Source organism: Mustelus asterias, chromosome 21 (genome assembly GCF_964213995.1).
Source record: "Mustelus asterias chromosome 21, sMusAst1.hap1.1, whole genome shotgun sequence".
Classification (NCBI taxonomy): Eukaryota; Metazoa; Chordata; class Chondrichthyes; order Carcharhiniformes; family Triakidae; genus Mustelus; species Mustelus asterias.
In genome coordinates this window covers 72,990,473-73,011,023 of record NC_135821.1, presented here as the reverse complement: position 1 = coordinate 73,011,023, position 20,551 = coordinate 72,990,473, and the positions used below count along the sequence as shown (strand labels likewise).

Below are 20,551 nucleotides of genomic sequence, written 5' to 3'. Positions count from 1 at the left end.
TGGATTTGGGTGAGCGGTTGAGACAACCCATTGGAATTACTTAACAGTTCGATCAGTGTTGAATATTTATGGTCTTTCTGGATAGATTTTCATCCATTGCACAAGATTAATATCTACAGTTTGCGTGCTGCTTTAAAAATTCTCCCCGCCACTCCCATTGAAACCCGTTGTTGAGCTGTTTGCTTTCATTCAATAGGTGTTTGCCCTGTCGACTCATCCATATGGCTGCCGTGTTATCCAGCGGATCTTAGAGCATTGTATGCCTGAGCAGACCCTGCCTATCCTGGAGGAACTTCATCAGCATACAGAGCAGTTAGTTCAGGTATGTGTCCCCACTCTCGCTATGATTAAGGCAGCTGGCTATATATGAAATGTCTCAGACAGGCAGTGATACCTGATCTCACCAGCCCTGTTGGCCAGTGGCTCCAAATCCCGATTTGTGCTAATACAGTCATACACATTTGACGAAATGCTGACCAGCAGTGTGATAATATCCAGTGATATTGTATAAGGGCAAGGATACTGGAAGAACTTCCCTGCTTCTCTTTGCATAGCGCCATTGGATGTTTTACATTCAGCTGCGGGGGGCGGGGGGGGGGGGGGGGGGGGAACTGGCCTGTGGCATCATCAGTTGTTCCTGAGCTTCCGTTTAGAGAATGGGCTCAGGTTTTTGGGGTGGAGCTTCTGAAAGAGTGATACTAATTGAGCCAAGGCTGGCACTGTAGAGGACAGCAAATTGGACGTTTATTGCAGAACCTTTCAGTCCAGTGAATTTAAATGTAGGGGATGATACTCTCATTCTTGAACTTGCATCTGATTTTATGCAATGCGAATATTTTTGGGAGCATTTCGATTGCAATTTGGTATGTTATTTTATAAGTAATGTTACATTTAGTCTCGATTTTATTTGAGGATGCAGATAAATGACTTCAGGAGTAGAAGAAAAGTCTGTGGGTGCAATCTTACCAGCTATTCATGCTACCCTCCCGCTGCAGAGAGGTCGGAGAATTTGGCACCCAGCCAAATCTCCGTTCACTGCAGTGTGAACATTGGTAATATTGTGGTCTGTGCCTACGGTGAAATTAACATATTCTCATGCCAAACACATCTTCAACTCAACTCCTTAATCCTTGCCTTCTCTTGCGCGCTCTCTCTCTCTCTCTCTCTCTCTCTCTCTCTCACTACATGCACTGTATTTGAACCTGTGATACATTGATTGTAGTATCATAGGCTAAGCAGCAGTGTTATAGTAAATGCTTGTTATAACTGGAGCTTCTCAGCTTTAAACACTGAGCTGTTCTTTTAAGCACAAGTGACATAATGATAGCATTGTACGCAGCAACTCTTCAGAGCTGCAATTAGCAGTAAATGTTTGAGGATTGTTGACTTCGTTAGGCGCTGTTTTTTTTTCTCAGTTTGGGTTCCGTCAGGCCCACTTGGCCCCTGACCTTTTCACAGTCTTAGTTCAAACTCGGGCAAAAGAGCTGAATGCGAGCGGAGGTGAGAGTGACTGCCCTTCTGATGTCATGACAGCATTTCACTGTGTACCATCAAGAAGCCCTGGCAAAATTGAAGTCGGTGGGAATCGGGGAAAGCTACAGGTTGGAGGCACAAGAGATGTTTGACCTCCAACAACACAACCATCTTTCTTCTGCCAATACCTGTTGGAGATCAAGCATCTCAGTCCCAGGACATTGCCTCAAGAGTTCCTCAGGGTAGTGTCCTAGGCCCAGCCTTCTTCAGCTGCTTCATCAATGATTTTCTCTCCATAAGGTCAGAAGTAGGGATGTTCTCTGATGATCGCACAACCGTTGGCAACTCCACTAATACAGTCCATGTCCAAATGCAGCAAGGCTTGGGCTGATGAGTAGCAAGTGACATTTTGCCACACAAGTGCCAGGCAATGACCATCTCCAAGGGAGAATCTTACCATCTTCCCATGGTATTCATCACTTAAACCCCACTGTCAAGGCTCTGGGGGTGGGGGTTACTATTAACTAGAAGCTGAACTGTACCAGCCATCATGTTTTTATATATATTTATTACTATGGCTAAAAGAGCGGGTCAGAGCTGGTAATTCTGAGATAAGTAACTCGCCTCCTGACTCACCGAAGCATATCCAATATCTATAATGCACAAATCAAGTGTGGCTCCAACAACATTCAAGAAGCTCGACAACATCCAGGATAAAGCTGACCTCCTGATCGGTACCCCACCCGCCAACTGAAAAATTCATTCCGCTGACCACAGGCGTGCTGCGGCAGCAGTGTACCATCTACAAGATGCAATGCACCAACTCATCAATGCTCCTTCTGCAGCGCCTTCCAAACCGCTGTCCTCTGTCACCTTAAGGACAAGATTAGCTTTGGAACACCACCACCTGCAGGTTCCCCTCTGTGTCGCACACTCTCCTAACTTGGAATTATATCACCGTTCCTTCATTGTCACCGGATCAAAATCCCAGAGCTTCCTTCACAACAACATTGTGGATGTATCTGCACCATGTGGACTGCAGCTGCTCAAGAAAGTGGCTCGCGACCACCTTCTCCAGGACAATTGGGAATGTGCCACAAAAGTTGGCCATGACAGAAATGCCCACATCCCATGAAAGAATTAAAAAAAGACATTTTGGTGGTTCCTGCTGATGCAAGATAAGGGTTTTTTTTTTAAAAAAAGCATAATTCCCTGAATTTTGGAGATCTGAGAAACAGGAAATGCTAGAAATAGTCAATGATGTGGTGCTGAATTTTGAGGTGTCAAAGCTCTAAGAAAGTGAGTTGGCCATATCATTTGAAAGTCTACCATTATGTTGGTTTCCTATTTTTGAGTCCCAAAAATCAGTAAAGCAATGCTTTTAAGTGCCTGTAAGCATTTTATTTTGAGCCATGTGATAATTTGAATCACTTTTTTTTATTCATTCATGGGACATGGGCGTCACTGGCTCGCCAGCATTTACTGCCCTTCTCTATTTGCCCTTGGAGGGCAGGTGAGAGTCAACCACATTGTTGTGGCTCTGGAATCACATGTAGGTCAGACCAGGTAAGGACAGCAGATTTCCTTCCCTAAAGCACATTAGTGAACCCGATGGGTTTTCCTGACAATTGACAATGGTTTCATAGTCATCAGTAGATACCAGATATTTTTTATTGAATTCAAATTCTACCATCTGCCGTGGTGGGATTCGAACCCGGGTCACCAGAACATTAGCTGAGTTTCTGGATTAATAGTCTAGCGATAATACCACTAGGCCATCGCTTCCCCAGTATAGCTAGAATTTCATTATGCAACAGCTTAATTATTTAATTCCAGCCTATTAAAAAGATGAATTACAGTAAACCGTACTTTGTTCTGATGATATATAGAAAGGAAAATGCTTATCTTGATTTACATCAATAACCTAGACCTGAGTGTACAGGGCACAATTTATCATAGAAGAAGAAGAATCCTACAGTGCAGAAGGAGGCCATTTAGCCCATCAAGTCTGCACCGGCCACAATCCCACATAAGCCCCAGCCCCATAACCCCATGCATTTACCCTAGCTAGTCCTCCTGATACTAGGGCCAATTTAGCATGGCTAGTGCACCTAACCAGCACATCTTTGGACTGTGGGAGCACCCGGAGGAAACCCATGCAGACATAGGGAGAATGTGCAAACTCTGCACAGACAGTGACCCAAGCTGGGAATTGAACCCGGGTCCCTGGCGCTGTGAGGCAGCAGTGCTTGCCACTGTGCCACCGGACCATTAACTAGCATTTAATTTAATTTCAAAATTTGAAGTTGATGCCATGTATTTTAAACTGAGGAGGATAGTGATAGACTTCCAAGAGGATATGGACACACATGGTGGCACAGTGGTTAGCACTGCTGCCTCACTGCGCCAGGGACCCGGGTTCAATTCCAGCCTTAGGTCACAGACTGTGTGGAGTTGGCACATTTTCTCTGTGTCTGCGTGGGTTTCCTTCGGATGTTCCGGTTTCCTCCCACAGTCCAAAGATGTGCTTGTTGGGTAGATTGGCCATGGTAAAATTGACTCTTGTGTCAGGGGGGTTAGCAAGGTTGGGTTCTGGGAATAGGGCCTGGGTGGGATTGTGGTCAGTATAAGCTCGATGGGCTGAATGGCCTCCTCCTGCACTGGTAGGGATTCTATGACATATGGCAGATGAAATTAAATGAAAAGAAGTGTGAAGTGATGCATTTTGGTCAGAATAACGAGGAGAGGAGACACAAAATAGTGGGTACAATTCTCAAGGAAGTGCAGGAACGAAGGGGCCTGGGTGGATATGTGAATAACTCATTGAAAGGCAAGTTGAGAAAACAGTTGATAAATTATATTGAATCCTGCTTTTATAAATAGGGGCACAGAGTACAAAAGGAAGTGATCCATGAACTTTCATAAAAGTTTGTGCGGAACCGTTAGAAATGGCGGAGGTGCTTAATGAATACTTTACCTCGGTATTCACGGTGGAAAGGGATCTGGGTGGTTGTACTGCTGGTTTGCGGTGGACAGAAAGGATCGAGCATGTGGACATAAATAAAGAGGATGTGTTGGAACTATTGAATGGCATCAAGGTTGGTAAGTCGCCGGGACCGGATGGGATGTACCCCAGGTTACTGTGGGAGGCGAGGGAGGAGATTGCGGAGCCTTTGGCGATGATCTTTGCATCGTCGATGGAGACGGGAGAGGTTCCGGAGGATTGGAGGATTGCAGATGTGGTCCCTATATTCAAGAAAGGGAACAGGGACAGCCCGGGAAATTACCGACCGGTGAGTCTAACCTCAGTGGTTGGTAAGTTGATGGAGAGGATCCTGAGAGACAGGATTTATGATCATCTAGAGAAGTTTAGTATGATCAAAAGTAGTCAGCACGGCTTTGTCAAGGGCAGGTCGTGCCTTACGAGCCTGGTTGAGTTCTTTGAAAATGTGACCAAACACATTGACGAAGGAAGAGCGGTGGATGTGGTCTATATGGACTTCAGCAAGGCGTTCGATAAGGTCCCCCATGCAAGACTTCTTGAGAAAGTGAGAGGGCATGGGATCCAAGGGGCTGTTGCCTTGTGGATCCAGAACCGGCTTGCCTGCAGAAGGCAGAGAGTGGCTGTGGAGGGGTCTTTCTCTGCATGGAGGTCAGTGACCAGTGGAGTGCCCCAGGGATCTGTTCTGGGACCCTTGCTGTTTGTCATTTTCATAAATGACCTGGATGAGGAAGTGGAGGGATGGGTTGGTAAGTTTGCTGACGACACCAAGGTAGGTGGTGTTGTGGATAGTTTGGAGGGATGTCAGAAGTTGCAGCGAGACATAGAATGCAAGACTGGGCGGAGAAGTGGCAGATGGACTTCAACCTGGATAAGTGTGTAGTGATCCATTTTGGCAGATCCAATGGGATGAAGCAGCAGTATAATATGAAGGGTACCATTCTTAGCAGTGTAGAGGATCAGAAGGACCTTGGGGTCCGGGTCCATAGGACTCTTAAATCGGCCTCGCAGGTGGAGGATGCGGTCAAGAAGGCGTACGGCATACTAGCCTTCATTAATCGAGGGATTGAGTTTAGGAGTCGGGAGATAATGCTGCAGCTTTATAGGACCCTGGTTAGACCCCACTTGGAGTACTGCGCGCAGTTCTGGTCACCTCATTACAGGAAAGATGTTGAAGCCATTGAAAGGGTGCAGAGGAGATTTACAAGGATGTTGCCTGGATTGGGGGGCATGCCTTATGAGGATAGGTTGAGGGAGCTTGGTCTCTTCTCCCTGGAGAGACGAAGGATGAGAGGTGACCTGATAGAGGTTTACAAGATGTTGAGAGGTCTGGATAGGGTAGACTCTCAGAGGCTATTTCCAAGGGCTGAAATGGTTGCTACGAGAGGACACAGGTTTAAGGTGCTGGGGGGTAGGTACAGAGGAGATGTCAGGGGTAAGTTTTTCACTCAGAGGGTGGTGGGTGAGTGGAATCGGCTGACGTCGGTGGTGGTGGAGACAAACTCGTTGGGGTCTTTTAAGAGACTTCTGGATGAGTACATGGGATTTAATGGGATTGAGGGCTATAGATAGGCCTAGAGGTAGGGATATGATCAGCGCAACTTGTGGGCCGAAGGGCCTGTTTGTGCTGTGGCTTTCTATGTTCTAAAACATTGCTTCACCCTCTGTGTGAAAGATGTGAAGAGTTTAGAAATGGTGCAGAAAAGATTTACGAGAATGATTCTCAGGCCACTTTGGTTATGTGCATAGATTGGCGAAGCCAAGTCAGTTCTCCTGGCTGGTTGAAAGGAGATTTTTTAGACATGTTCAAAGTTAGGAGGAGTCAGGGCACAGTAAATGGGGAGGAGCTGTCCCCACCAGCAGCAGATGGACAAAAGAACCAGTGGTGACAGATGAGGAAAAAATCTATTTGTGTAACAATGATTTGGGCTTGTGCTCACTTCCCCTCCCTCCTCCCCTCCCTCCCCCTCCCCTCCCCATCCCCTCCTCTCCCCCCCCCTCCTCTCCCCCTCCCCTCCTCTCCCCCCTCCCCTCCTCTCCCCTCCCCTCCTCCTCCCCCTCCCCTCCTCTCCTCCCCTCCCCTCCTCCTCTCCCCTCCCCTCCTCCTCTCCCCTCCCCTCCTCCTCTCCCCCTCCCTCCCCTCTCTCCCCCTCCCCTCCACCTCTCCCCCTCCCCCCTCCCTCTCCCCCTCCCCTCCTCCTCTCCCCCTCCCCTCCCCCTCTCCTCCTCCTCTCCCCCCTCCCCTCTTCCCTCCCCTCCTCCCCTCCTCCTCTCCCCCCTCCCCTCCTCCTCTCCACCTCCCTCCTCCTCTCCCTCCTCCCCCTCCCCTCCCCCCCTCCTCCCCCTCCCCCCTCCCTCCCTCCTCCTCCCCTCCCCCTCCTCCTCTCCCCCTCCCCTCCTCCTCTCCCCCTCCCCTCCTCCTCTCCCCCTCCCCTCCTCCTCTCCCCCTCCCCTCCTCCCTCTCCCCATCTCCTCTCCCCCCTCCCCTCCTCCACTCCCCTCCCCTCCTCCACTCCCCCTCCTCCTCTCCCCCTCCTCTCTCCTCTCCCCCCCTCCCCTCCCCTCTCCCCCCTCCCCTCCCCTCTCCCCCCCTCCCCTCTCCCCCCTCCCCTCCTCCTCTCCCCCCTCCCCCTCCTCTCCCCCTCCCCCCCTCCTCTCCCCCTCCCCCCCCTCCTCTCCCACCTCCCCCCCTCCTCTTCCCACCTCCCCCCCTCCTCTCCCACCTCCCCCCTCCTCTCCCACCTCCCCTCCTCCTCTCCCACCTCCCCTCCTCCTCTCCCACCTCCCCTCCTCCTCTCCCACCTCCCCTCCTCCTCTCCCACCTCCCCTCCTCCTCTCCACCTCCCCTCCTCCTCTCCCACCTCCTCCTCCCCCTCCTCTCCCCATCTTCTCTCCCCTCCCCCTTCTTCCTTCCTCTCTGTCCCTCTTTTTCTCTCTCTCCCTTTCTCTCTCTCTCAGTCTTTAGCAACTCACTTACTCAGCAACCTGCTCTGGTTGCTGCACCCACTCAGACTCACCTGGGCCCTGCAGTTCCAGGTGCCTCATGCTCCAGGCCCTGGAATGCAGCTTCCACTCTTTGCTGCTTGCCCAGTCACTGGCTGGTTTCTCTCTGCAGTTGCTGCTCTTTATGATTTTTTAATTCTTCCTCCCAGTACCTTTCACAGAAAAGCTAGGACGATAATTAGTTCTTCTCTCAAAGTATTGTTTCCTTATTTCTTGCTGTATTCTTTTGCTTATAAACTCAATGAAGGAAGAGGTGCCAATTTCATCAGAGATTCTTACCTGCTACACAGTAGCCTAAAAATGCTTAACCCGTCAGCAAAAAATACCAGTGATCCTGTGTGTGGCTGAGAACCTAGACTTCGATCCCTTTCACATTCGCTGCATGAGGAAGATAGATTTCCTCTCATTCTTATTTGTTTTTCCAGTAAACTTGATGAATGGTTTTCCCTTTGTGTTGTTTTTATGATTGTGGCAGCAGTTGCCAGCGTTTGCTGCTGCTTTTGCACTTAAACAGATCCTTTTCTCGTACGACAAAAATATTTGGTTAGGCTTTTGGAATTGAGGTGGGGCTTTCATTAGGTGCTGCTATGCTTTTTATGTACGTGATTGGGAAAACATCTTTTGTTTGCCCATGAGTTGCAACAGTTGTCCTGGGCAATCTTTTTGGAAGCTCTAGCCTCCTTTGTATTTATACCGTATCGTCATTGTCTACAGGAACAGACTGGAGGATAGCAAATGTTGTCCCCTTGTTCTAGAAGGGGAGTAGGGACAACCCTGGTAATTATAGACCGGTGAGCCTTACTTCTGGTGTGGGCAAAGTTTTGGAAAGGATTATAAGAGATAGGATTTATAATCATCTAGAAAGGAATAATTTGATTAGGGATAGTCAGCATGGTTTTGTGAAGGGTAGGTCGTGTCTCACAAACCTTATTGAGTTCTTTGAGAAGGTGACCAAAGAGGTGGATGAGGGTAAAGCGGTTGATGTGGTGTATATGGATTTCAGCAAAGCGTTTGATAAGGTTCCCCATGGTAAGCTATTGCAGAAAATACGGACACATGGGATTGAGGGTGATTTAGTGGTTTGAATCAGGAATTGGCTAGCTGTAAGAAAACAGAGGGTGGTAGTTGATGGGAAATATTCATCCTGGAGTTCAGTTACTAGTGGTGTGCCGCAAGGATCTGTTTTGGGGTCACTGCTGTTTGTCATTTTTATAAATGACCTGGATGAGGGCGTAGAAGGATGGATTAGTAAATTTGCGGATGACACTAAAGTCGGTGGAGTTGCAGACAGTGCGGAGGGAAGTGGCAGGTGACAGAGGGACATAGATAAGCTGCAGAGCTGGGCTGAGAGGTGGCAAATGGAGTTTAATGTGGAAAAGTGTGAGGTGATTCACTTTGGAAGGAGTAACAGGAATACAGAGTACTGGGCTAATGGTAAGATACTTGGTAGTGTGGATGAACAGAGGGATCTGGGTGTCCATGTGCGTAGATCCCTGAAAGTTGGCACCCAGGTTGATAGGGTTGTTAAGAAGGCATACAGTGTGTTAGCTTTTATTGGTAGAGGGATTGAGTTTCGGAGCCAGGAGGTCATGCTGCAACTGTACAAAACTCTGGTGCGGCCGCACTTGGAGTATTGCATACAGTTCTGATCGCCGCATTATAGGAAAGATGTGGAAGCATTGGAAAGGGTGCAGAGGAGATTTACCAGGATGTTGCCTGGTATGGTGGGAAAATCGTATGAGGAAAGGCTGAGGGGCTTGAGGTTGTTTTCGTTAGAGAGAAGAAGGTTAAGAGGTGACTTAATAGAGGCATACAAGATGATCAGAGGATTAGATAGGGTGGATAGTGAGAGGCTTTTTCCTCAGATGGTGATGGCTAACACGAGGGGACATAGCTTTTAAATTGAGGGGTGAGAGATATCGGACAGATGTTAGAGGTAGGTTCTTTACTCAGAGTAGTAAGGGCGTGGAATGCCGTGCCTGCAGCAGTAGTGGACTCGTCAACATTAAGAGCATTCAAATGGTTATTGGATAAACATATGGATGATATTGGAATAGTGTAGATTAGAGGGGCTTTAGATTGGTTTCACTGGTCGGCGCAACATCGAGGGCTGAAGGGCCTGTACTGCGCTGTAATGTTCTATGTTCTCTGTATCCAGTCCCAAGGATTTGGGATAATGTTTCCAAACCTTCACCATGGCTATGCAGCAGTAGAGGGCAAGCTGTTTAAATTTACCTCCTCGTCCCCACTGCAGCAGTCAGCCTTTTTGCTCATTGTCTCCTTTCAGTGACCCAGCATGAGCCTGAATGTTCAGCGGGTGCTGAGACTGCATTAGGTTTAGTACCGGGGAGGGGGGTGTGGCGGTATTGGTGTGAAACGATTACTGGTTCCTGGCTGAGATTTCCCCACGTGCCCCAGATCTGTAGGGCATGTTAAAGAAATTGAAAAGCAAAACAGCTTAGCCTGCACTGTCCAGTGGTTTATTTCTAAAGGCTCAGGATTTTCCTGCCTCGTGTCCCAAGTCCAGTCAGTAATTGGAAAATAGCAATAAGTGAGCATTTATCTTAACTAAGCCTCTGATTAACTTTGTCTTTTAAACAGGATTGTGTAATTAGCATGGAATAATGCCAGTTTAATTTCTTCACCATGAACAATTGAGAAGCAACAATTTTACAAATTTTAAAGTTTTTAAAAAATGTCCTTGTGACAAATACCTTTGCGCTGAAAGAAAGCATTAACATTCCTGGGATTATGGCGATTACAGATATGTTAACTCAACCTCTTCACTCCATGTCCTTACAGGATCAGTATGGGAATTATGTCATTCAACATGTCCTGGAACATGGCCGCCCTGAGGATAAAAGCAAGATTGTGTCTGAAATCAGAGGAAATGTCTTGGCTTTGAGCCAGCACAAGTTTGCCAGGTATAATTTCTGACCTTTTGGCTGTCCTTCCTAATACGGGGTTAGCTGAACTTTGAACCAGGGCCAGTGACTTTCCAGTGATCAGCCCTGTCATAGATTGGGTCTGGCTTCCCAGTTAATCAGGGCCACTGGTAGTAAATCAGATACTGGGTTTCGGATTTCTACCCAGTTTTGGAGATTGTAATCCATCTGCTTTTCGCTGAAAATGAGAATCCATGTTGTATTTAATCCTTTGTGTTTGTATTGGGACTGGGTGGTGACCGGCACCCTGGAGTTTAATATTGTTGAATTGAAATTCTAATCCACTTTCTCTTCACTTTTCTTGTACATGTACATTGTTATTCAGGTTAAAAATTGACTTTGGGTTGTAATTTGTTTCTGGAGCATCAAGACCTCAAATTAAAAAACCCAGCCTGCAGTTCTCTGACCATAGTTTTCTATTAATTTCCCCTTTCCACTCCAATATTAATTGTATGGACCATTTTATCTCCCACGTCCAAAGACGTGCAGGTTAGATTGATTGGCCGTGCTAAATTGACCCTAGTGTCAGGGGGTTAGCAGGGTATATAAGTGGCGACACAATGCTTATAAGTGGCGGCAACGCTGCCTCGCAGCTCCAGGCACCCGGGTTTGATTCCCGGCCCGGGTCACTGTCAGTGTGGAATTTGCACATTCTCCCCGTGTCTGCATGGGTTTCCTCTGGGAGCTCCAGTTTCATAGAATCATCGACTCCTACAGTGCAGAAGGAAGCCATTTGGCCCATCGAGTCTACACTGACCACAATCCCACCCAGGCCTTTTCCCGTAACCCCACATATTTGCCCTGCTAATCCCCCTGACACTTGGGTCAATTTAGCACGGCCGATCAACTAACCTGTACATCTTTGGACTGTGGGGGAAAACTGGAGAACCCGGAAGAAACCCACGCAGACACGGGGAGAATGTGCAAACTCCACACCTTTGGACTGGGAGATTAAACGGGCCATACAGTTAATATTGGTATGGAAAGGGGGATTTTGGGGTGATTCGGTTGTCGTTTCTAAGAGGCTGAGTAAATTGGGTTGTATTCTCTGGAGTTATGAAGAATGAGGGGCAAATTTATTAAAACCTACAAAACTCTGAAGGGGTTTGATAGGATGGATGCTGGGAGATTGTTTTAGCTGGTCGGGAAATATAAATCACGGGCACAGTCTCAGGATAAAGGGCTGATCATTTAGGACTGAGATGAGGAGAAATTTCTTCATTCAAAGGGTTGTGAATCTTTGGAATCTCTACCCTAGAGGGTTGTGAATGATCCATCATTGAATATAATTAAGGCTGAGATAGACAGATTTTTAATCTCTGGGAATGGAAGGATATAGGGAGCAGATGGGAAAATAGACCTTTAAGTCCAAGGTCAGCCATGATCATATTGAATGGCGGAACAGATTTGATGAGCCCTGTGGTCTACTTCTGTTCATAGAGCCTTATGTACATAGAGTCTTGCCATATAGAATCATAGAAACCCTACAGTGCAGAAAGAGGCCATTTGGCCCATTGAATCTGCACTGACCACAATCCCACCCAGGCCCTACCTCCATATCCCGACATATTTACCCGCTAATCCCTCTAACCGACACATCTCAGGACACTAAGGGGCAATTTTAGCATGGCCAATCAACCTAACCCACACATCTTTGGACTGTGGGAGGAAACTGGAGCGCCCAGAGGAAACCCACACAGACACAGAGAGAATGTGCAAACTCCACACAGACAGTGACCCAAGCCGGGAATCGAACTCCGGAGCTGTGAAACAGCTGTGCTAACCACTGTGCTACCGTGCCGCCCATTGGACCTGCCATTTGTGTTTGTCAGCTCTGTGAAAGTGATGCTCAATTTAGTCCCACGCCACAGCTTTCCCTCCATAGTCCTGCAGTTTAGTCTTTGCAATGATGTCGACAGAAAATGCTGGAAAATCTCAGCAGGTCTGACAGCATCTGTGGAGAGAGAATAGAGCCAACGTTTCGAGTCTGGATGACCCTTGGTCAGAGTGCTCTACCCGTTCTGTCAAAACGCATCACAATTTTAAAAAGCTCAGTTAGATCTCTACATAGTTTGCGAGAGACGGGACTAGTCAGATATCACCATCATATGATGCCTCTTTGATTTTGCAGCAATGTTGTTGAGAAATGTGTGACCCATGCGTCTCGTGCTGAGCGAGCTCTGCTAATTGATGAAGTGTGCAGTATTAACGATGGTCCTCACAGTGCCTTATACACTATGATGAAGGATCAGTATGCAAACTATGTGGTACAGAAGATGATTGATGTGGCAGAGCCGGCCCAACGCAAGATTGTGATGCACAAGGTAGGCTTAATTCCAGTTTAATAGGCTTGTTTGCATTCTTGAAATTGTACATCTCTAGATCAGAGGGGCAATTTTTTCTCTCACAGGTGGTGAGTGTCTGTATCAAGCTGCCAGAGGTAGTAGTAGAGGTGGGTACAATTTTGCCTTTTAACAAGCATTTAGACAGTTAAATGGGTAGGATGGGTATAGAGGGATATGGGCCAAACGTAGGCAATTGGGAATAACTTAGTGACTTTTTTAAAAAAAAGGCGACATGGACAAGTTGGGCCACGCTGTAAACCTCAATGCCTCGTATTACCAAAGGAGAACTCACTGTGAAGCCCTCCTATGAAACATGCTTATTAATGGATTTCTAGCTTCTGCATGTAATATGAAAATAAACAATATACAAGCAGCAACTTGTCTATTATGAACAATTAAAAGAAACAAGTTAGTAATTTTCAAAAATCTCCAGTAAATGTGCACATTGATATTCTTCTTCTGCTGCTTTTATGCAATAAATATTGTCAAAGGAATGCAGTGTAGCTGTGGGTGAGTCTTCCTGCCTGTTTCGAGGATACGTTATTCCCAGTAGCTTGTGGTTTCAGTGTCACTGTTGTAAAAACTGCAGCTCCTGAATTCTGCGTTGTGAAACTGGGGAAGCGATGTGCCTTAAGACAATCTTTCTTCACTTGGATGCCACCCTAATTCACATACTGCAGTGCAATCATCTTCAAAGTGTGAATTTGAGATTGTTTTTTGAATGAGGGGAAATGGAAGGACCACAACAAAACGGTGGCAATTTCTTAATCTTCTAATGTAATGCATTAAATTGTTCGGTGGATTTTCCTTCAAAGAGAGGCAGGATTTGCACTTGTATGATGCCTTTCACATCATGAGTTAAATGCCCAGTTTATCCGTTGTGGGTAGTTGATTGTGGGGTGAATTTTGGCAGGAAAACTTGTTTGCCCTTCTTGGATCAGCATCAAGTCCGGAGGACGGAACATCCAAGAACACAGTACCTCTCTGTGTTAGGTTGATATGTCAGCTAATGTTACTTGCACAAGTCACTGGGGCAGGGCTTGAACCCACGGCCCATTGATGTTAAGTGGGACCGCTGAGCCAAGCTGATGGAACGAAGAAAATTACAGCACAGGAACAGGCCCTTCAGCCCTCCAAGCCTGCACTGACCATGCTGCCCGAACTAAAACCTCCTACCCTTCCGGGGACCATATCCCTCTATTCCCATCCTATTCATGTATTTGTCAAGACGCCCTTTAAAAGTCACTACCGTATCTGCTTCCACTACCTTCCCCCGGTAACACATTCCAGGCACCCACTATTCTCTGTAAAAAATCTGCCTCGTGCACCTCCTTTAAACCTTGCCCCTCGCACCTTAAACATGTTCCCCCTAGTAATTGACTCTTGCACCCTGGGAAAAAGCTTCTGACTATCCACTCTGTCCATGCCTCTCATAATCTTGTAGGCTTCTTTCAGGTCGCCCCTCAACCTCCGTCGTTCCAGTGAGAACAAACCAAGTTTCTCCAACCTCTCCTCATAGCTAATGCCCTCCAGATCAGGCAACATCCTGGTAAATCTTTTCTGTACCCTCTCCAAAGCCTCCACATCCTTGTAGTGTGGCGACCAGAATTGAACACTATATTCCAAGTGCGGCCTAACTAAGGTTCTATAAAGCTGCAACATGACTTGCCAATTTCTAAACTCAATGCCCCGGCCGATGAAGGCAAGCATGCCGGATGCCTTCTTGACTACCTTCTCCACCTACATTGCCACTTTCAGTGACCTGTGTACCTGTACACCCAGATCCCTTTGCGTATCAATACTCCTAAGGGTTCTGCCATTTACTGTATATTTCCTATCTGTATTAGACCTTCCAAAATGCATTACTTCACATTTGTCCAGATGAAACTCTATCTGCCATCTCTCCGCCCAAGTCTCCAACTGATCTATATCTTGCTGTATCCTCTGACGGTCCTCATCGCTATCTGCAAATCCAGCAACCTTTGTGTCATCCACAAACTTACTAATCAAACCAATTACATTTTCCTCCAAATCATTTATTTATAGGTCCCAGCACTGATCCCTGAGGAACGCCACTTGTCACAGCTCTCCATTCAGAAACGCACCCTTCCACTGTTGCCCTCTGTCTTCTTTGACCGAGCCAGTTTTGTATCCACCTTGCCAGCTCACCTCCGATCCCATGCGACTTCACCTTCTGCACCAGTCTGCCATGAGAGACCTTGTCAAAGGCCTGACTGAAGTCCATGTAGACACCATCCAGTACCCTACCCTCATCAATAGTATATGATTAAGGCCAGAGCAATTATTCTTCATCATCAATATTGTAGCTGGTGATTTCAAACCTGAATTGCAGATTCCTCACACTGTGAATGTAATAGTCACCTGCAAATCCCCCACTTGCTAAGGAGGGTAGTTAAGTCAGAATGTCATACAATGTAAATCGGCTTCAGAAAGAGGAAGTGGAGATGAGTTTGGGAAAACGCAGTATATGCCAACTCTCCAAACCTGTAGTGAGCACAGTGATTCTCTCACCGCCTGCTGTGCACAGTGTACCTTTACCACTAAGTGGATTTCTTTGCATTCATGTTCATCACATGGAGTCCAGACCATGCGCAGTCTTCATGTGAAGCAGTTTTGGAAGGCAGCATATCAATGCTTCAAGGTGGACAAGTAGAATTAATATCCTAAAATCATGCATTCATCGTAGAATCCTGACCCTCCAAAATAGCATCTTACCCAGCCCCCCCGCCCCCCCATCTTATTCCTATATGCAGGTCCTTGCATATGAATACATGTACCTTCCAGCAAGCATAGAAACCCAACTGATCATCTTCAATTGGTTGTTCATGTGATTCTTAACACACACCCAAGATTGTTCAAGGGCTCCTTAACCGTGGAATCAAATCTAACGCTATTTTCTGAGTTCTACAAGCTTCAGTACCCTGCCTGCTGCAACCAGCCAAAGGGGCTTGCTGTTTCTCAGCAATATTAAAGTTGGGTACTACCAAATGACGATTTGAAATTTTACTGTAAAATGTCTCAATGCATGAACCAGTGGCTGTTAATTTGTGCTCATGGATAAATCTGTATTTGATGAGATTTAACAGTTACACCAATAGATATAGCATTGTGAGTCATCCTTTGTTGCCTTGTCCAAATGATCTATTATTCCGGTGTGAGCAAAGGATGACCCTGCACTTATCCCCCGATTAGTGACCAGGAGGGAGGGATCCTTGGCCATGTAATCCTCTGTCCCACTCTCTCCCTCTAAGGCCAGTTGCGGTGATGCATACTGATATCCTGTGAGATCAGCCATCTCAACGCAGATTGTGGTCTAAGGGAAGGGCTTCCTGGTGTTTGTGGCTCAGCAACTCATTGCTTTCACCACAAGGGGAGACATTTACAATTTTGTGCAGCGGAAATGTTTGCTCTAGTTTCAGCTTATTAAAGTAGCCTTGGGTGACTGTCCAAACTCCACACGGACATTCTCCCCGTGTCTGCGTGGGTTTCCTCAGGTTCTCCGGTTTCCTCCCACAGTCCAAAGATGTGCAGGTTAGGTGGATTGGCCATGGTAAATTGCCCCTTAGTATCCCAAGATGTGTCGGTTAGATGGATTAGCCATGGTAAAAAATCATGTGGGATTACAGGAATAGGGTTTGGGTAAAATATTCTGCCAGAGAGTTAGTGCAGACTTAATGGGCCAAATGCCGCCTCCTGCACTGTAGCGATTCTATGATTCTAAGATGTAGGCATGTTTTTCAATGTTCTGCTGTCCTTTATTTTAGCCAAGCTATTCAAACTAGTTATTCCATTTTGTGTTTACTGAGGAAGGCAATTGATGTAAGATTTTGAAAATTTGGTGCATTATTGAGAACTTCATTATTGTGACTATCAAAGAACAAAGAAAATTACAGCACGGCAACAGGCCCTTCGGCCCTCCGAGCCTGCACTGACCATGTTGCCTGACCTGAGCTAAAACCCCCTACCCTTCCAGAGACCATATCCCTCTATTCCCACTCTATTCATGTATTTGTCCAGTCGCCTCTTAAAACTCACTATCGTATCTGCTTCCCAGTTTCAGATTTAGACTTGGTGAGGCCCTAAGCTATATAAAGCTTGGAGGCCCCTTGTTAAAAAGTTACACCAAAAGGTCTCACAAAGGTGCGTACCAAAACAGGACCTTGGGTCGCCACAAAAAAATTGAAAACATAATTATGCCTTTTAATTATTTAATAGCAAGGTATTTAAAGTGAAAAATACAAATTATTTTGAAGTGAATGCATTTACTGATTACATATTTATCATTTGGCTGGCTTGATCGATCTCTCATAGATTTTGGTAATTTTTTGAGTTGCTCTTCAAGCTGGTTTTTTCTTTTCTGGTATCCGCTGTTAAATGTTCTCTTCATTGTAAACTGCTGCTTCCACTACCTCCCCCGGCAGCCAGTTCCAGGCACCCAACCCCCCCCCCCCCTCTGTGTTTTAAAAAAAAAACTTCAGTTAATGGGTTAAGCTTTTTCATGCACTTGTAATTAAAGTGAAAAGCAGGGTTAGGAACTCGCTCCCCCTGAGGGTCTGATCCTGCCACCACACTGTGACAATACACTCAACACATTCAATATAAATTACCGTAAGCATGTGCATCTTTGAGTGGCTGGAAGCTGCGACAACAAGGTAGCAGCGTTGGTTGACAGGAGCTGAGCCTTGAACAAGATGTTTCATAACCGACAGGATTTAACTGGGGCCAGTCAACGGCACTGGCACCTCGAGGGGGTGGGGAGGGGGTGGTGGAAACAACCTCATATTCCAGCGACATTAGTAATTTGCTCTTCAAAATCTCTCTTCCAGATCAGACCTCACATTGCAACCCTTCGCAAGTACACCTATGGAAAGCACATCTTGGCCAAACTTGAAAAATATTACATGAAGAACGGAGTGGACCTGGGCCCAATCGGTGGGCCCCCAAATGGAATGCTGTAAATGTGAATTTCTTAAAGCAGAATAACTCCCTCCCACCTTTCCTTTCTTGGGGGAACTAAAACGTGATTGACTGACGTAACAACCAGCAGCCTAATCCTCTACCCCTGCAGGCTCTTAACTAAAAAAAAAACACCTTGGTTTTAGGTTGCCATAACACGCTAGCAAAAGCAAACCAATTTAGTTTCTTTGGTGAAAACATTTATAAATTTTATTTTAAGCCTGTTATGTATGTATATATATATATGATGCTTAGCAATTCCCAAAGTCCTATTTTTCCCAGGAGATGTTCACACTCTTTTTTGGTTAATTTTTTTAGAAATGATCACTGCCCTGCTTTTCTACTGTGTCTCAGTGATGTATAGAAATAGTTGTACATAAGGTTTAAGATAAAAAAAAAAGTACATGTGATACACCAAAATTGTGATATTTTTGTCACCCCCCCCTTAAGTGTACAAAGAGTAGAAAAGTTCAGGGTGTCTTTTTGGTGAAATCTGGCTTTGTTACGTGCAGATTCAGTTCTGATATACTCCTGCTGTGACAGTAAGATATGCAAGAAATTGAAAACTTACTTGTAATTATCTTTTTCATTATGGACATGAGCTTTTCTTGGCAATTATTTGGCGAATTTATATTTAAATCAATTACACAGGTTTTCAAACATTTAACAAGTAACTTTAAAATGAAAGTTATTTTGTAAAAAAAATTAATTAATTAAATGGGCACTTCAAGTGTCTTTTGTTTTCGTAATTTCCCTTATGCCTGTAGGTGTTTTTAAATTTGAATACCGGGTCTGTGTTTTTATGATTTTTTGCGTGAGTGCCCCATTCCCCTAGCTTCCCTGCCTTCTGACCTTTTTTTTTTGAATTCAAGATGTGCTGTTTGGTTTCTCTTTCATATTGAACTCGACCATGGAACAGAATTTCTGTTTGTGCGTGCACTCTAAGGGGGAAACCCTTTTGCGCACTAGGACTCACTGCTCGCCTCCTATTCCCTCAACCGGTAGGTGCGCAGAGGTTTATAAAAAAAACAAAACTTTTTTTTAATATTAAAAAAAGGCGAACACGCCAAAGCGGCCGAATTGTTTGCAGATGTTCAGCATGAGGAAGGTGAAAAAAAAATGAAATCCAACCAAACTTTTGGCCATGCTTTATAAATATGTAGTGTATAATTGTTGTAGACTTTGCATATATATTTGTAGTTTTTTTTCCTTTTTTGGCAATTTGATGTTTATCTGTAACTAAAATGTACCCTAGTAGTGAAGCATAATTTGACTGTACAATTGTACATTTGTAAACCTCTATAATGTAAATGTGGAAAGTTTGAACCAACTTTAACCCTTTGAAAAAACAAAAATAAGACAAAATGTGCATTTCAGTGTATATTCACATTTTTTCCTTTTGTCGTTAGCATATAGTATTGTACAATGTAAATTTCAATCGGAAGTAAATTTTTGAAGGAAAATGTTCTATCTTTATACAGCTTAGGGAATGTAAAACACTTGCTTTCTTTTTAACCTGTCACTCGATGGAACAGTAGTCTCTCTCCTTTATAAATGTTGTGGAAAATTAATATTCTGTTCACATAGAACTTTTACAAATATTGTAATGTTTTTTTTTGTTGTGACAGTAGAACAAATTGTGCATAGCAACAGAATCCCTAGTTACCATAGAAATGAAACTTCCTGTTCATCTTGTAAAGTGTGGACTACCCTTTTTGTACAGAAGATACCTGTATTTTGCATTTTTTGTCTACTTGTAAGTGAATGTATGATACTGTCAATTTTCTTGGTTTGAATATAGAAATGTAACACTACATTCATGATGTACATTTACAGAAAGCCTTGTGTATATTTCCAGAAGAACTTTTGCAAGTACACCTGTAACCATATGTGTATAATTAACAAACCTGTGTATGCTTGGCCTCTGCAAATATTTTTTGTAACTTTTTTCTTGTGTAGATTGTCTCTAAAAACAATGCGTGCTCTTTATTTTGAAAAAAAAACAGTACTTTAAAATCTGTACTTGTGTTTTAAAAAACGACTCTGGGTGGTTTGGTTAGACATTTTTGGAAAACATCATTAAAAGAGCTAGTAATTCAATCGTTTCCATGGTAGCTATTTTATATGTAATTTTTTAGGGAGTTGGGATTTTCTATGTTATCGTGCCCTTTTTATTTAAAGTTTCTTCTATTTACCCTGGGGTACAGTTGCACGCAGGCCCACATTTCTCTGGTTCAGCACCATCCCCATGCAAGTTGGGCAGCTATTGATAAGAGGGCACAAGCGTCATACGCAGTTTCCCAGCTATGGTTTCTGGATTCCAGTGGGCTGCAGCAACCCCATTCTGTTCTTGCCTCTTGAAGGGGAGTGTAGTCCAGTTATCCTGCTCAGCTACCCGGGACCAGCCAACATTGCACAGATCAAGGGTCAAATCGGAGACTTAATTCTGTATGCTGTGTGATGCTTTCACTGGAGTTGAGTTATATCTGGGCAGTTCTGTAAGGGGGAAAGAATTAGAAATTAAGTTCCTATTTTTAAGCTTATGTCCTCTGATCACGCAGTTTTGATAACTGAGATGTGTATCAAAATGTGGAATGTAAAATGTTGGGCGTGAGACAGGTTTTGCTGTTGTTGTGTTTTTATATTTTGTGAAAACACTATCAGTGAAACCAGGTTTCCCCTAACATATTCTAATATTGAAAAGAGAACTGAACTATTTTTACAGAAGCCAGACTTTTCCTGTACAAAAGTCAGACCATTTCCGTTTGATCCTGGAATGGTAGCAAGACCGAGTTGCTCAGTTGGGA

The 20,551-nt window shown here is 45.1% G+C and overlaps 1 protein-coding gene and 1 non-coding gene across 19 annotated transcripts in view; both read left to right on the top strand.

Moving 5' to 3' along the window:
- The window catches only part of LOC144509409 (pumilio homolog 1-like), a 140,923-nt gene extending 121,079 nt beyond the window's left edge, over positions 1–19,844 (top strand). For all 18 annotated transcript variants that reach the window (XM_078238252.1, XM_078238238.1, XM_078238251.1 and 15 more), the window contains exons 19-22: positions 197–322; positions 10,280–10,401; positions 12,554–12,746; positions 17,615–19,844. In XM_078238252.1, coding sequence (XP_078094378.1) covers positions 197–322; positions 10,280–10,401; positions 12,554–12,746; positions 17,615–17,746 — 573 coding nt within the window. In that variant the 3' untranslated portion in view covers positions 17,747–19,844. The remainder of the gene's footprint in view (positions 1–196; positions 323–10,279; positions 10,402–12,553; positions 12,747–17,614) is intronic.
- LOC144509572 (small nucleolar RNA SNORA50) lies at positions 1,186–1,321 on the top strand. The gene has a single exon (XR_013500497.1). It is a non-coding gene; the product is annotated as a small nucleolar RNA SNORA50 (small nucleolar RNA).
- Positions 19,845–20,551: the final 707 nt, after the last annotated feature.